The following is an 18,133-nucleotide window of genomic DNA, read 5'->3' as shown; positions in this document are numbered from 1 at the left end:
TAATACGCTAAGGCATACTACCAGCCTGTTTAAAATAAAGGATTGCCTTAACGCACAAAAATGTTTTGCATTATAGCGTGAGTCAACCCCCACAGAAACCTGTGCCATTGCTGACCTCTCCATATTGTCTGCCAGTCTAGCTTTACAATAAACAATTCCTTTATATTGTAGAGCTATAGAAAATTAGAAATGTAGGGGGATCAGTGATTCCTTCACGTGAATGTTTTGCTCAGAATCACAGTTCAGTTTTTACATTGGTAAGATGTTCAGTTTTACCTAATTTGTTTGAACATGCTATTGGTTGTGTTTTTTCAGCCCTTTCAAAATCTAATTTTCAGGAACCTGGAGTGTTTGAATTTGTTGCTGAATACAGGTGCAGATTTCAATAAAAAAGACAAGTTTGGGAGGTAAGTCTGTTTTACTTGGGGACTGTTAAGCTCATAACCACTGCTGGCTGTGCAATTACATAGCCCTGGCCCTGCACTCTGTCGCACTGAATGTGGGAAGTTTTACATTATAGTCCTGACTGCTGCACTGTATATTCTACAAGTCTTTAGAATCCTATCTACATTATCCTATCCTAGCTCATAGACTTTGAGAATAGACTTATTTTTTTTTACTCAACACTGTTGGGGCATGGAAACTGTTTGAAATAATTTACTGGGCCCTTGTCTCACAAGAGTTGAAAATAGAATTGCTGTGGCTCTATTCGATGCAGATTTGCATTGGTACTTTTAGTAAAATTATTAAATTCTGTTTTATTGTAATGTGCAGATGTGTGAAAATAGATTGCAACTGTAATACATTTTAAAAAAATGGTGGTAAACTTTCTTTATATAGGAGGCTTCAATTGCAGTCCTTAACATAACAAGGGTAGCGTGACGGGAGTCACTTTGGTTGGGGGACCCGTGGAACCCAGCTTACCTTTTGAGAGCTCTGGAAACCTTTTTTCCAGCTCCCCAGCCCCTGTTATGTGTGAGTCACCCTGTGTCTATTAGGGGCACAGGGTGACCAAGAAAATGATGGTCAGCTACTTAATGAACACTGAGAATGTGGTTTGGATTACTTCAAATGGGAGTAATATTTAGCAACGATATACTTCAAGAAATATATGAATACTATTCCTGGTCTGTTTGATTCTGCACATGTTAATTGAAAGAGCTGGTCACATTGGCCTCTGTTCTGTGTTCTTCAATGTAAGAGATGGACAGTCTGTTACTGGCGGTCTCCTGCTATTGTCTGTATATTGAGGTGCTAAGCATGTCTATCCCATTGTTCACTCCCCCCATTGTTTCTCTCCCGATGGCTAGGTAATTAGCTCAGGTTAATTGTATTTCTGTATACTTTTTCATCTGCATATGATGTAATCAGGCACCTGACCTGTGTGCAGTATATATTGAGTCTGTTCCAGATCTTATACAAGCTATTCTCAGCTAGTTTTGTATGGTGGAGGCTAGAATAGCTAATATCTATGTTGAAGACTGAAGGAAGCGGTATTCTGACGGAAGCATATTGTGGGGTCGCGGTTCCGTTACAGGTAGCATACAGGTGCATCTCATAAAATGAGTTTTGCTTTTTGAATTGAATTACTGAAATTAACTTTTTGATGATATTCTTATTTTATATAGATGTGTTACATACAAATGCATTACATACAGAGTGATATTTCAAGCATTCCTTTCTTTTAATTTTGATTATGGCTTACAGCTAGTGAAAACTCAAAATTCAGTATCTTGGAAAATTAGATTACATAAGACCAATAAAAAAAAAAGGGTTTTTATGCAGAAATGTTGGCTTACTGAAAAGTAGGTCCATGTACAGTATAGTATGCACTCAATACTTGGTTGGAGATTCTTTTGCATGAATTACTGCATCAATGTGGCGTAGCATAGAGGTGCTCAGCCTGGGGCACTGCTGAGGTGTTATGGAAGTCCAGGTTGCTTTGGAAGCGGCCTTCAGCTCGTCTGCATTGTTGGGTCTGGTGTCTCTCATCTTCCTCTTGACAATACCCCACAGATTCTCTGAGGTTTAGGTCAGGCGAGTTTGCTAACCAATCAAGCACAGTGATGCCATAATTATTACACCAGGTATTGGTAGTTTTGGCAGTGTGGGCAGGTGCCAAGTCCTGCTGGAGAATAAAATCGGCATCTCCATAAAGCTGCAGATGACATGGCTCCCCAAATCATCACTGGCTGTGGAAATATCACACTGGACCTCATGCAACGTGGATTCTGTGCTTATCCACTCTTCCTCCAGATTCTGGGACCTTAATTTCCAAAATAAATGCAACATTTTCCACAGTCCGTGATGATTTGGGGAGCCATGTCATCTGCTGGTGTTGGTCCACTGTGTTTTATCAAGTAGAAAGTCGGCGCAGCCCTATACCAGGAAATGCTAGAGCACATCATGCTTCCCTCTGCTGACCAGCTTCATGGAGATGCTGATTTCATTTTCCAGCAGGGGTTGGCACCTGCCCACACTGCCAAAACTATTTAATGTTCATGGTATCACATTGCTTGATTGGCCAGCAAACTTGCCTAACCTAAACCTTATATAGAAACAGTGGGGTATTGTCAAGAGGAAGATGAGCTGAAGGCGACTATCAAAGAAACCTGGGATTCCATAACACCTCAGCCGTACCACAGGCTGATCGCCTTCATGCCGCGCCGCATTGATGCAGTAATTCATGCAAAATGAGCGCCAACTAAGGATTGAGTGCAATACTATACCGTATGTGGACATACTTTTCAGTAAGCCAGCATTTTTGTATTAAAAACCCTTTTTTTTTTTTCTTTTATTGGTCTTGTGTACTAATCTAATTTTCTGAGATACTGAATTTTGGGTTTTCACTAGCTGTAAGCCATAGTCATTAAAATTAAAAGAAAGAAATGCTTGAAATATATCATTCTGTATGTAAAGCGTCTACACTACTGTTCAAAAGTTTGGGGTCACTTAGAAATGTTGAAACGGTTGATTTTTAATGGAATATCTACATAGGTGTACAGAGGCCCATTTCCAGCAACTATCACTCCTGTGTTCTAATGGTACATTGTGTTAGCGAATTGTTTTAAAAGGATAATTGATGATTACAAAACCCTTGTGCAATTATGTTAGCACAGCTGAAAACTGTTGTGCTGATTAGAGAAGCTATAAAACTGGCCTTCCTTTGAGCTAGTTGAGTATCTGGCACACCAGCTTTTGTGGGTTCGATTATACTCTCAAAATGGCCAGAAAAAGAGAACTTTCTTCTGAAACTCGATAGTCTATTCTTGTTCTGAGAAATGAAGGCTATTCCGTGCTAGAAATTGCCAAGATACTGAAGATTGCCTACAAGAGTGTGTACTACTCCCTTCAGAGAACAGCACAAACGGGCTCTAACCAGACTAGAAAGAGAAGTGGGAGGCCACAGTTCACAACTAAGCAAGAGGATAAATACATTAGAGTCTCTAGTTTGAGAAATGGACACCTCACAGGTCCTTAACTGGCAGCTTCATTAAATGCAAACCTGCAAAACACCAGTCTCAACATCCACAATGAAGAGGCCACTCCGGGATGCTGGCCTTCTAGGCAGAGTGGCAAAGAAAAAGCCATATCTGATACTGGCCAATAAAAGGAAAAGATTAAGATGGGCAAAAGAACACAGACATTGAACAGAGGAAGATTGGAAAAAAGTGTTTAGGACCGACAAATCTAAGTTTGAGGTGTTTGGATCACACAGAAGAAAATTTGTGAGACATAGAACAAGTGAACAGATGCTGGAGGAGTGCCTGACGCCATCTGTCAAGCATGGTGTAGGTAATGTGACGCTCTGGGGCTGCATTGGTGCTGGTAAAGTAGATTTGTACAAGGTGAAAGGGATTTTCAATAAGGAAGGCTATCGCTCCATTTTGCAACGACATGGCATACCCTGTGGACAGCGCTTGATTGGAGCCAATTTCCTCCTACTACAGGACAGTGACCCAAAGCACACCTCCAAACTATGCAAGAACTATTTTGGGAAGAAGCAGTCAGCTGGTATTTGGTCTGTAGTGGGGTGGCCAGTGCAGTCACCAGATTTCAACCCTATTGAGCTGTTGTGGGAGCAGCTTGACCGTATGGTACGCAAGAATTGCCCGACAAGCCAATTCAACTTATGGGAGGTGCTTCAGGAAGCATGAGGTGAAATTTCTTTAGATTACCTTAACCACTTAAGCCCCAGCCCTATTTCGGACACTTTTTGTTCACACGTTAAAACCAGTATTTTTTCCTAGAAAACTACTTGAAACCCCCAAACATTATTAATATTATTTTAGCAAAGAGTCTGGAGAATAAAATGTCGGTCATTGCAATAATTTTTGTCACGCGGTTTTTGCGCAGCGGTCTTTAAAGCGCCATTTTTTTGGAAAAATTTTGAAAAATAACATTTCACTGCATTTAAAAAATACTAAACAGTAAAGTTAGCCCATTTTTTTTGTATATTGTGAAAGAACATGTCACGCCGAGTAAATAGATACCCAACATGTTACGGTTTAAAATTGCGCCCCCCCCCCCGTGGGATGGCGACAAACTACGGTCAGTAGAGATCTCAATAGGCGACGCTTTAAATTTAACGGTTACCAGTTTAGAGTTAGTGTAGCTCTTTTTTTAAAATTATTGCTCACGCTCTGGCGATCGCGGCGATACCTCACATGTGTGGTTTGAACAGCGATTTCATTTGCGGCTCGACTTCCGTATACGTTTTTTTTTTGTGCGCGAGCTAACTGTGACGGGGGTGGCTAAATTTTTTATTTTTTTTTTCCCCCATTTATTTTATTTATTTTTTTAACTTTATTACAGTTTAAAAAAAAAAAAAAAATCTGATCACTTTTATTGCTGTCACAAGCAATGTAAACATCCCTTGTGACAGCAATATGTAGTGACAGGTACACTTTATGGAGGGATCGAGGGTCTAAAAGACCCTAGACCCCTCCACTACACTTCCCTGTATGCAAAACGCCAAAAACTGCGTTTTTACATACAGCCGATTTTCAAATTTGCCGCCTTTTGTAGCACAGTAACCCGGAAGTGACGTCATGGACGCCTCCTCCAGGTTACGTCAACGGAGACCCGATCGATGCCATTTCTGGCATTCATCTGGACTCCATCCAGCCGGCGGACGTGCCGGCTGGGTGCTCGGGGCTCCCGGTGGGACGGGAGCCCCGAGCAAAGCCACGGAAGGCGGCGGGAGGGGGGGGGCGTCCCCTCCTGCCCCCGGCTACCGATCGAGCGGCTCCCGAGCCGCATCGGTCGGTACCGACGGAAAGCCAACCGTCGGCTTCAAACCACGGTACTAGCTAGAGACACCATCCCGGTACACTACCGCAAAGTTTACCGACGTAGCCCTACGTTAGTATGCGGTAAATGGTTAACAAATTGACAGCTAGAATGCCAAAGGTCTGCAAGGCTGTAATTGCTGCAAATGGAGAATTCTTTAATGAAAGCAAAGTTTGAAGGACAAAGTTATTTCAAATAAAAATCATTATTTCTAACCTCGTCAATGTCTTGACTATATTTTTTTATTAATTTTGAAACTCATTTGATGAATAAGTGTGAGTTTTCATAAAAAACATGAAATTGTCTGGGTGACCCCAAACTTTTGAACGGTAGTGTATATAAAATGAGTTTCACTTTTTAAATTAAATTACTGAAATCAAAATTATTTTTTGATATTCTAATTTTATGAGATGCATTTGTGTATAATCAGTGAAATGTAATGCTCCAGAAACAGATCAGACTGCAGACGTTCAACAGGAAATGCTTAGTTACAAAAGATAAGACTATGGACTTTTTTTTTTTTTTTTTCTACAAGAGATGGTAAAAAAACTGGGAACACTCTATAGGCGTTGTAGTAGACCTGGGGAGAAGCTTTGTGTGAAATAGAGACACTGTAGGACAAGAGATCACTGCCAGGCCTAGAGGGCTGCATAGCAAGTGACAAAGGGGGGTCACATGCTTGCATAAGGGCTTTAAAACTGATCAAAGAAAGTTACATTTTTTTTTTCAAGTTCACTAATCTTTTATTGACTGTATTCTAACTTTTTTTTTTTTTTTTTTTATATAAATCTGGAGGACACCACTGCACTATGCTGCTGCCAACTGTAACTATCAGTGCCTGTTTGCACTTGTGGGATCTGGAGCCAGTGTCAATGACCTTGATGAGAGGGGCTGTTCCCCACTGCACTATGCAGCTGCATCAGATACAGATGGCAAGTAAGTTGTCTTCATGTTTTGTATGTTCAGTATTTCTGCTTGCATTTCCCTGAAGTAAGTGGTTTCATGAGACACGCTATGTGCAGTGGAACTTAAGCATTTGTCTTTGTGTTGACGAGAGAGAATGTGGCCTTTTAAGAAGGGTGTTCTGGAATTGTTATCTATGTCAGTGCTGACTGTCACGCAGCCTGCTACCGCCACAAAGAATCACTTGTTTCCTCACCATATCCAGCCTTTTTTTTTTTTGCAGTAATTTTTAGCCACACTGGGAAACCCTCTAATTCGCTTTTCATAAAAAACTGTGTTTGCACAGTTGAATCTTTGTACTTTATATATTTTTTTTTCCGGTTTTGATCGTTCATAGTGGGGAAAAAGACAACAGGTGCTTGTCATTTATTATGTATAAGTTATACAACGCCAACAGTTTGATTGGGAGCACTTATCCAAACTGGGTGATGAATGACAAACTCAAGCCCAAATTGTAGAAAAAATAAAAAGTCTGTTTATTCCAAACAGTTGCTGAAAGCAGCTCACGTGTAAACAAAGTGCTTGAGATCACCATAGTGCAAAGGCAGATGGAGTAGATCACCTAACTCCCAAATCCCCACAGATAAGTACAGCGGATGATCTTGAGCAGGAATGGATGACTCGGGGCCCAGGCCCGATGGATGGTAAATGTGCAGGCTGGGTGACACTTGAGGAGATGGAAAGAGCAGTGGACCTGGTTGCTGCCAGGGTCCTGGAGATGACTCACCCCCAAGACAGAAAGTGACATCCTTGGGAACCAGAGGAAGACTCCACTAGTGAGGGCACTGATGGACACTGGAAATATGCTCAAAGGGCTGCTGGAATTTACAGGAGGATAATTAGAATATGAGGCAGCCAGTTGCGAAGACCAGAGCTTACATGTTTCGGGGTATACCCCTTCTTGAGGTCAGAGGATGGGAGACGCTCGGGAGAAGTCCTGGATGCAAGCATGGGAGGAGATGACTAGGGAGCAGGAGGTCTTGGGACGAACAATTAGGTTGGTATTGCGACTAGGTTAGTGATGATGCTGGGGGTAGAGCTGTGCATGGCTTTGTAGGTTGTCTTCATACTTTTTTCATATCTATGTATATATTCTTTCATTAACCTGCTGTGTAGCAGGTGACCTCCATGCAGTACACAGATGGTGCTGGCAGGTGGTTGTCTGTAGTGGCCTATTTTCGCCTCCTGGTAAAATTGTTTGTGAGATATCTGCCATCCCCTTTGTCACTAGAGGAAATCAAGCTGGCAGCAGGATCCCGTTTATTGGTTAGTGAGAGGAGGTAGAAAGCAGGTTCTGCAAAACATCTAGTTAGGGATTTGTCATCTTTTTATCTCTGGAAGGCTGCAAGCTCACAAAAGCACAAACTGCCTTAGCGCATCAGGGTGCAATCACATAGGGACTAGCTGCACAGAAAAAGACAAAGTTTAGAAGTAGACAGGGTTCATTAGAAATCCTTCCTTTTCTGTGGCTGTAACACCTTTTAGTCCATCTTGGTAAACCTTATTTACAGCTAGAAAGGTAATGGACTTGATGGTAGGAGGTATTCTTTGAGTAGAGAGATGTTCATTAGCGCAGCGGTCCCCAACCTTTTTGGCTCCAGGGACCGGTTTCATGGCAGCCACCTTTCTTAGGGACCAGGGCGGGTGGCATGATGGGGAGGGGGATGGTGGTTGTGGTGGACAGGTCGGGGGATGGGTTAGTCATAAAGTCTCTCCTCAGCCCCTTTTACAGCACAGCCCTCCCTTTATATCACTGTTCACAGTCCCCCTTTAAATCACAGTTCTTATCATTAATGTAACAGGGACTGCTCCTGTAAAGAGGGTACTGTAATGTTTTAGGGAGGAGCCAGAAGAGGACACACGGGCATGGCTGCACAGCAGATGGTGAGCGGTCACTGCGGTCTGTGATGGCCCAGTCAGCAACAGGCCACAGACCTGTAGCGGTCCAGGGGTGGGGGACCTCTGCATTGGAGGACACAGTAATTCTGAGATGAGGGAGGATGGTTATACTGCTGCCTACAGGAGGTTGGATACTCTCAATTAAAGCCGTTAGTCACCCAGATATGACCCCTCACACCCCCTTCATATGTGTTTTGTGCTAGTGTCTTAGGAGAATGAATGTCTTCTCTCTGAGAGAAGCATACCCTTTCCGCCAGACTTTTTTCTGCTTTTATCAAGACCCCTTTTTTCTTCAGTCACTTACTGAAAGAGAGCTTATTTCATGCATTTTTCCGGAGTAGCCAACCCCTGGAAAGCCTTGGAGGATTTATCTGGTCCCTGTCATTTGGAAGATGTGAGGCTGGCTTGTAATGTGACCTTTGGTTACTGAGCTCTGCTTGGAGTGCTCACTAGACACCTGGTGTACTATGAGTGATCTGCAGAGGGTTTTACAGGTTCAGAAAGAAGGGAACTTGGACAGGAGGGGACAGCATTTACTAGATCTGATCCCCTTTCTTTCGGCAGCAGCTGAATGCCGGCCAAAGGGAGAGGAAGAGGCGAAGCTGCCTTTCAGCTGCTGCAGGAAGAAAAGGGGATTGGTTCCTTTAAATTCCACTGCTGCACTCATCCAGTTTCAGTACCTACGATTGACGGGTATCCTTTGGCATAAAGTATACAATGGATATAACGAGTCTACATAACCCTATAAAAATGTCAGGTTTTTGAGATGTAAAAATATCAGACCAAGGTAAATCACTTCAAAAATGTTTCCACTTTTAATGTGACCTATATAAATGTACAATTCAATTAAAAACAAACTGAAATCTGAAAAATAAAAATACTGTAGTTGCAGCTAGCGGTTTCAACTTTACCTCTGCCCTGCTTCATGTTAACTGTGCCAACATTCAAGCAAAGACTTGTACTCAAAGCTATTCCTCACCTCCAGAGTAAAAGGGGGCATCATCCACCCCATTCTGGATTCAAATCTATCAGGTCAGTCACATATATTCTTTCCTGCGCTCATGTCTGTACTGTGAACAAGGATTCCTAAAATATTTTGGGTATTTTCAGGTAAGCCGCATGCCTTTTACCTAGAATACATTAAGGTAAAAAAAAAAAAGATTTTTGCCTTTAGAACCCCACCTAAGATTACATTTTCTCTTGATTGCACATGCAGATTTTGCTGCCCAGTGACTTAGTCTAGCATTTTGCTTCCTTAGATATACACAGGAAGGACCTATTTCAAGTCCATTAAAGTGGTGGTAAACCTCAGACCTTAAAATATAAAAAAAAGCACCAAGGTTATTTTACCACACTGCATTTGCTTTGGTAGCTTGGTTTAATTTGTATAGTGCTTTATAACTGCATCTCTGACTGTATTGATGATGATCTTCTCAGTACTCCGTAGATAGAAAATACAGTGGCTGTAGGTATAAAATGTTTAGTGACTGCTTTTATCATAAATCTGGCAATGGCAGTTTTTTTTTTTTTTTTTTTTTGTACAACCTTATTCATTTAATAATTAATAAAGTGTTGGTGTTGCGCTATTGGATACCAGCTGATAAGCGTAAACCTCAGATGTCCGCGTGACAGACTGAAAAGTGCATTAAATGTGTAAAAGAAAATGTGAATCAGTGATTACAAAGTAGCAAAATAACCATAAATGAAGACAAATGTGTCACACTAAGTGATCAAAGAAATCAATGTGACTGACTGGAGGTGAAGAAAAAAAATATTAATTTTAATGATAATCCAAAATACATTATATATGGGGCTGGTGAATAAAAGTGATCAATAAACATCAATTACAAAATGCATCAAAATAAGTCCATATATAAAGCTAGAAAACAAGTGAAAGAAGCATATGAAGTTCAATGCACATAGAGGAGTGCATTTGAAATCCCTTCAAGCAAAAATCTGACTGGTGTTGATAATCCAGGACAGTGACACCTCTGTGTGTACTAGCCTCTCACCTTACAACTGTAAGGTTACAAAATAAATGGATGTCTTTGGCTGAAAGATCCTAGATTTCCAACTGCCTCCAGGGATCCTCCTGTAACGGACCCGTCTATAGTGGTCTATCGGGTTCTCCAGATATAGCCTCAAGGTAAGTGATATGTTAAGGAAAGAAAGGCTCCAAATAATGGAATACTATTTCCCAAATGTATTAAGATAAAATTGGCTAAAACACTCACTTGTTAAAGCGGAGTTCCGGGCACAAAAACAGTTTTTCAATAAACATATCCCCGAGACAGTCAGGGCTAGTACATTCCACAATGGCTAGCCTCTGATCTGTCCCGGTTCGCACTTACCTGCAAGAAGAAATACTTACTTATAAAATTTCTTCTACAGCGTTGCCATCTCTGTTGTGGGCAGCTGAAGCCGGCGCGATCCTCTTCTGCGTCCTCTTCCGTGTCTTCTTCTTCCCAGACTGGCCCCTCTCTTCACTTTCCCTGCTAAACAGCTTCTGGGCATGCCCAGAAGCTGTGGAGGAATGCGGCGTCGCATTCAGTTGATGTTTTTCTTGTCCACTGAGGGACAACAAAAGTCTTTAAATTTTGGGTTATACTGCCACATACAGAAGAATTTGATAATGGCAAACAAAACTTTGTCTCTTCAGTTACAGCTTTATGTAGCACAATTTTCCTCAGCTTGGCTTTTGGAGTGCAGCATCCAAACCCGACTGGACGTTTCAGGGATAGCCTGAAAGTGACCATGTGCTTTTTAATCTCCCTTCTGGTAAATTTGGCTAGAAGCACTTTCCAGATCTAGATCCGCTGCTGTCCCTGCTTGCAAAGAGCCATGTGGAATTTTAAACTTTGATTTGTTCTGCTGTCAACCATCTGACTCTCACCTGCTACCAGCTTCTCGGTTTCATGAGTACCTGAGGCCTTGTCTCTTACCTTAACCTTTACATTGCCTTATTACTACAAGGTCAAGACAGGTCTTTAGTTTGCGGAGTCTGATCTCCGAGGACACAAGCAGGCTCCTTCTGACAGATTCCATATGTGCCTTTCAATGGCCTTAACGACTTTTGAGGCATCAGCTGGTAAGATTTTCTGATTCAGAGTTGCTCCAATACTTGACTGATGATGTATTGCACACCACTCTAAATTTAACTAGAGGATTTACCTGTTACTTCGATCAGTGCTGTCAAACCCGCTTTTCCAACTGTTTCTCTGTTGAATTTGGAAACATCCTAATAGATATTTGCTCTCTTCAAACACTGACAAGCCTTTTATCGGTTTAGTGGGGGTTTTATGTATAACCGTTCCATTCTGGTAAAGCTCATTACCCTTCACTGGCCCAGGCGAATGTGGTACATCAACCTGGTAAGACTCCTGGCAGCTGCTCTGCCGCATCTTAAGGATCTTGTGTTCCAAGGACTAATTTGGCAGCCTGCTTAACGGTCACTGGCTTTAGCGGCCTGGCTATTAAAGCACAGCTTCTGAGGGATGGGACAATGGAGTCTGATCCTTTTGATGCTAAAAGCTAGCAAGTCTTTTTCTTGGAAGGTCTAACATTTGAATTAAAGGCATACTTCACTTGATGCGAGTCTCAAAGCTTACACCCCAGAAGTTTCTCTGTGGGATGAGTCCTCTTCTTCCTGCAGCTGGATTTTAGAGGTCAGGTTTATCCCCCTTTTCGATTTCAGAAGCCATTGGCCTTTTAAGGCATTTTGCACAGAGGGTCTCCCATGTAGCTCCCTCTGTCCATTCCCCTGTGACAGATTTGATTCTGGCCCTCTTTGTGCTTCGAAAAAACCACCACTGGAACCAGTTAGTCTTTCCTCTATTCACCAACAAGGTAGTTTTCTTTAGAGCAATCACCTTTGCAAGGAGAGTTTCTGAACTGGCTGCTTGATCTTGCAAGCAACCTTCTCTGTTTTTTTCAAAGGGACAGGACAGTGTTGAGTAAAGGCAGTCCCTGGGTTACAAACAAGATAGGGACTGTAGGTTTGTTCTTAAGTCAAATTTGTAAGTCAGAACAGGTACATTTTTTAGGGGTAGCCCCAGCTAAAAGAATAATTAAGTTTTTTGGATAGCATAGGGAAGGGTTTAACACCCCTGTACCGTTTGTTTTGGTGTCTGTGCCCCTGCTAAGATTTCACCTCACATTCTGTCCCTATGACAGCTGGATTTTGAAAATTTTGGGTTGTTGTGGAAACAAGGATTGGTGATAAAGCTTCAGTGGAGACACCTTTTTGCCATGAGAAGGTCTTCCAGGAGTGAATTTCACTTCCTAGGGCTAGATTTCTCCTCACTTCCTGTTGTCTCCCTCCATTTTTAAATAGAAGTTGTTTGTAAGTCGGATGTTTGTAACCCGGGGACCACCTGTATCAGGACTTACTTTGTGTCGATGTTAGTTTCTGCCTTTATCAACCAAGACAACGTTCTTTCAACCCTCTATGCAGCTTCAGTTCACCAAAAATAAATTTCCCTCCATTGTATGGATCTCTGTGTATCTGCCACTACTTCTGTCAGAAAGATAAAATTTTATTTGTCATTCTGTAGAGACCCTGTAAGGGTGCACTGGCTTTCTCATTCCTTCATCTTTAAGTGGCTCAGGCAGACCAACATCAAAGCTCATGTTCTTTAGGATCGGGTTCCACCCTTTTCAAGACTGCCCCCTGGTCTTCTGTTCACACTTTCTCCAAGTTCTAACAGGTGTACTTTTTGGCCATAAGGTCTGTTTTTTTTTTTTTTTTCTTGGCCTGTTAGCAATTGATTGATGTGTTGCCCACCCCTCAATTGGACTGCTTTTGGAAGTCCCCAAGGTTAAAGACATCCAGTGTTTGTCAGTGGACAAGAAGAAAAATAGGATTTTTTTTTTTGTACTCAAAATGCTTTTCTTGGAGCTCATTTAGGGACACACACCCAACCCCCTTGTCTTTATGGCCATGCTTTCCGTACTGCTTTGCTGCAAAACTGAGACATGCTTGTGGTAGTAGGAGGAGTTATTCTGGGCTGGCATACACTTTTTTTTTTTGTTTGTTTTTTGCCAGTGTCCAGACCTTTTGTAGATGGCAGTATAACACAAAGGTTCAGGGCTTCTGATGTCCCTCAATGGGCTCCAAGAAAAACATTTTACAGTGAGTACAAAGTACTATTTTTGTTTATTTAGTTTGTTTTTTTGTTTCCATAATTTTTTGTATTGACAATGTCAGTGTTCTATATTGAGTAGACACAGTATGATGTGTATAAGGAACGATAACGATCAAGTTGACATAGCATTTGCATGTTCTGACACAAGTGGTCCTTGAAAGAACCAAAGCCTTTACTGCCATGAAATAGAAAAACCCAATCCTTTCTGTGTAATGTGTGGAAGGGTGGGTGTTCTTTTTTTTCTTTTACTAAAGTTGATAATTGTATATGTGCAGTTTCTTAGAATATTTGTTTATTTAAAGGGAAAGGTTACATTTTACTTTTAGAGCCGGTCCACACTAGCTCGACTTGTCAGCCTGACAAGTCGCGCTCCCTCGCGGCCCATTGACCGCTACAGGACCGTTCTAATAGGAGCGACACAAGTTGCTCCGACTTAGAAAAAGGATCCTGTACTACTTCGGGACGACCTCGGAGCGACTTGCATAGACTTCCATTATGTGAAGTCCCTGCAAGTCGCTCCGAAGTCGTGGTGCATGGGAATGCACAAGTCGCCCCCGAAGTATTACAGAGTCGTGTCGCCTTAGTGTGAACCGACGCTTAATGTTCACTAATTGCCATGGAGTGATAATGGGTAAAGGCGAAAAAAAGTTCTGTTGAAAGTACATGTACATGTGACAGCAGTTGCAATCCTGTTCATTCGGGCATTCCTCCTACAGTGGCTTCTAGTGCGTCCACAAGGCTGCTAGAGCTAAAATGAAACTATTCATTAAGTGTCGGTGAACATTGGTAACTGCTAATATGCAAATTGGTCAATATACTACACAACCTAGCTAAAATTGTGTTTCTTTGATACTGTAACTTCCTTAGGGCTCAGTGTGAACCATGCAGTATCTGTACCCACAATTACCACTGCATCATTATAAAACACATGGAGCGAAGGGCATACAGAAGTACATCTCTTTAATTTTCTCCTGAATGAAACTTGCTCAGGTGGAACTTGGTACCTACAAGGATAGCTTACTATGTCTGACACCTCTCCTAGTTGCTTTAGGGGTTGTGGGCAAGAAGGCTCAGTAAATCTTATCTGGTGGACATGCCCTAAAGTTAGAGGTAAAGGCTTAGTTCACCTTTACAAAAAAAACTAACTATGCAGGTAAGGAGTGTTAATAGATAAAAACAAACCTTCCAGCTTCGACTAAAGATGAATAATATTCTTGCTACAGGTGTAGGCCAGTTAAATACCTCATGGAGCCTGACTGAAAGACTCCCTGCATGTTGCTAGGACATTGCTAAGTGAGGCCTACTCGTTACTGCTCATTTCCACAGTCACAGGAGTGAGCTCTCAAACCCTAAGCTCAGAATTACTACATCCGGGGCGAGAGGGAGCACGTAAGGGGGTTGGAATCAGAGAAAGAGCTTACTCCTGTAATGAGGGGGCAGTACTAAGTAGGCCTCACAGAGCTCACTTCCTAGGAGTATTCCATTTAGACTTCATGAAGTATGTAAATGGCTTACACCTATAGCAAGGATACATTATTCAATTTTAGCCAGAGCTGCACAGTTTGTTTTTATCTATAGAGGCCCCTTACCTGCATAGGCAGCATTTTGGTAAAGGTATACCCTTTAAAAAGGTTTGGATTCGGTTTTACAACTTTATAGATTGTATAACCCAGGTTAACCTTAACCACTTCTGGACCGGAAGTATTTGCCCCTTAATGACCAGGCATTTTTTGCGCTTTGGTACTGCATTACTGACATCGTGCGACGCTGTACCCAAATAAAATTGACGACGTCTTTTTTTTTTTTCCCCCCACAGACAGGGCTTTCTTTTGGTGGTATTTGATCATCACTGCGGTTTTTTGATTATGCGCTATAAACAAGTGTGTCAATTTTGGAAAAAAAAGCAGTATTTTTCACTTTCTGCTATATAACATTCCCAATAATAAAAAAAATTAAAAATGTTTTCATAATTTTTGGCCAATTTGGATTTTGACACGTTTGGTAAAATAAAAAATAAAAAAAATACCAATACGGGGATTTTGATTGGTTTGCGCAAAATTTACAGCGTCTAAAAAAAACTAGGGAAAAGATTTGTCATATATATATATATATATATATATATATATATATATATATATATATATATATATATATATATATATATAATTATTTTTTTAATAGTAATGGTGGCGATCTGCGATTTTTTTTTTTTTTTATTTTTTTTTTATTTTTGCGGGACTGCGGCGGACAGATCGGACACCGAACTGACATTTTTGACACTTTTGGGGGAACCAGTGACATTACTACAGTAATCAGTGCTAAAAATATGCACTGTTACTGTAGTAATGACACTGGCAGGGAAGGGGTTAAAATTAGGGGCGAGCAAAAGGTTTATTGTGTACCTGGGGGATGATTCTAACTGTGTGGGGACCAGACTTGGTGGATGGAAACCAAGCTCCTGTGTTCCAAAATAACAGGAGCCTTGTTTCATTCAGTGACAGATGAGCGCCGTGTTTACAACGGCACACTGCCTTCTGTCAATTCCTGCAGCAATCGCCGGGTTCCCGATGGCCCTTGGATCCCTTGCTTAGCTGCAGGGCTAGAGAGCGGGCGCACGATCGTCCCGGTGGCGGTACGCCCAAAACTTGCTCTCGCGAACTGACGTACCCATACGACTGTTTGCGCAGGAGAGCCAGCCTGTCACAGTATATCTGCGGCGGCTGGTCTTTAAGTGGTTAGGAAGTTTCCATGGCAAGCTCTTTTGAACCAATCCATAGGGGAGGAGCCAAAACATAGTTAACAAGTCATCATCTTTATATTTCTGGCAGCATGGGTGGCAGTTGCTAGGTCATGGAAGCTTTTGTCCATCCCGTTTTCACTGAGCAATACTAAGTTAACGTGAATAATTGGAAACTAATAATGAACTGCTATTCTGAATGATAACATTTAAAAAAAAAAAAACCTAGAACCCCTGGATACAGTGTGGGATATTTGCTTAACGGGTGCACACCGAATCTGGTGCAGCTGTGCACAGTAACCAATCAGCTTCTAAGTACAGCTTGTTCAATTAAGTTTTAACCAGCTGATTGGTTACTATGCAGAGCTTCACAAGATTCTGAGTGCACCAGTTTTAGTAAATTTTCCCCAGTATGGGCTCTTTCACACGGGCGGTCCGATCAGATCCGCCTGTCAGTTTTTTAGGCGGATCTGATCGGATCCTCCATGCAGCTCTATGGGGCAGCGGGTGTCAGCGGAGACACCCGCTGCCATCCGCATCCGATCCTGTGCTGAAATTGGACGGATGGAAACCCTATTTTTCCATCCGTTCAGTAATCGGAGCGGAGCGGATCTGATGAGAGCGGACAAGAGGTCCGCTCTCCTCCGATCCCCCATAGAGGGCAGCGGGTGCTGAGACACCTCCCTCTCCGCTCTGCAAGCGGAGACGGAGCTGTCATCCGCCCGGCTCAGCGGGGATCGCGGATCGATCCCCACTGAGCAACACGGATCCGCCTGCGGAGGCGGACCGTGTGAAAGAAGCCTATATCTCTAGTGCATAAGTATCTCTTGGAAGGACTTGCAAGCCGGACGAAACAGACGAATGTAGCCCTTTAGAACATCACCTGCATCTCACTTTTCGATTTTTATCCCCCATTATTTTCTCCCAATATATTTAATTGTGAGTTCTTGAGCTGATTAATGCATGTTCTCTCTGACTTTACAAAATCTATGTGTTTTTTGGAAAGGGAAAACCATTACTGATGGTCAAAAAGTGAGTTTATCAGATAAGTTCTTAACAATTTTTGCAAACCCACTGGAAATATTTGTGGTTTATTACCTCCATAGATCTTCTTTACATGTACAGTATGACCATATTAAAAACGTTCAATAAAAATTATTTTAAAAGAAACTTGCTCAGCCAATTTTTAATTGTTTTATTTGTTCCATGTCTATTTGACAATTACACCCATGTTTACTTCATTAACAGAAGAGTATTGGTTTTCTTAAAGATTTAGTCATTTTTCTGAAACAAGATTATCCGCTTTTGAAAAATGTATTTTCTTTTATAGGTGCCTGGAATACTTATTAAGAAATGATGCAAACCCAGGGATCAGGGATAAACAAGGGTACAATGCAATTCATTATGCAGCAGCTTATGGACATCGTTTATGTCTAGAATTGGTAGGTAGAAGTATAAAACGTAATTAAAGGGGGGAGGGGATTTACTAATACATACACATTGGCGCAAATTTACTGAAACTTGGGCAGACAGAATCTGAAGGAGCTGTGCATTGTGATCAATCAGCTTTTATATTCAACTTGTTCAGGTAAACCTTGACTGGATTCCATGCACAGCAGCCCCAGATTCTGCCTGCTCTAGTCTTTGTAAGTTCAATCCAATATGTAAGTGTTATCTTTTCATTTCTTTACTTCTTCATATTGTGGTGTGTGCCAGTCATGTTTTAATGTGATTCAAACATGTATATATGTATGATGTAGAGAATACAGGTTTAGTGTGCCCATAGGCATGGGAATTACTTAAGCATATTGGGCATTTTCTGAGAATGGAAAAGGGACCACACAGTCTAAACAAATTGAGTCTATTGTGACCATGTTTGATTTTTGTTTTTTTTTTTTTTTGGATCAGCATACCACCATTTTTATTGCCTACTAATGTTGGGATGGACAGCCAGGTTTTCTGGTCACCATCCAAAGCCAAACAGTCAAGCCCGTTCAATATTGATTCAAAATTCACCTACAATATTAAACTGTAGACTTTTGGTGTGTGAGTACCTTTTTAGTGCAGAGCTTCTATCAGCATTTTTAATGAGACATAC

The 18,133-nt window shown here is 41.6% G+C and overlaps 1 protein-coding gene across 1 annotated transcript in view; it reads left to right on the top strand.

Moving 5' to 3' along the window:
* The window catches only part of ANKRD28 (ankyrin repeat domain 28), a 182,542-nt gene that overhangs the window by 86,468 nt on the left and 77,941 nt on the right, over positions 1 to 18,133 (top strand). Inside the window, exons 13-15 of the mRNA XM_082259485.1 lie at positions 339 to 407; positions 6,088 to 6,228; positions 17,366 to 17,477. Of these exons, the coding sequence (XP_082115611.1) occupies positions 339 to 407; positions 6,088 to 6,228; positions 17,366 to 17,477 (322 nt within the window). The remainder of the gene's footprint in view (positions 1 to 338; positions 408 to 6,087; positions 6,229 to 17,365; positions 17,478 to 18,133) is intronic.

This window comes from Pelophylax lessonae (assembly GCF_965119305.1).
Source record: "Pelophylax lessonae genome assembly, chromosome: 5".
Lineage (NCBI taxonomy): Eukaryota > Metazoa > Chordata > Amphibia > Anura > Ranidae > Pelophylax > Pelophylax lessonae.
Note: the sequence above shows the minus strand (reverse complement) of the source record. Positions and strands in the feature narration are given on the sequence as shown.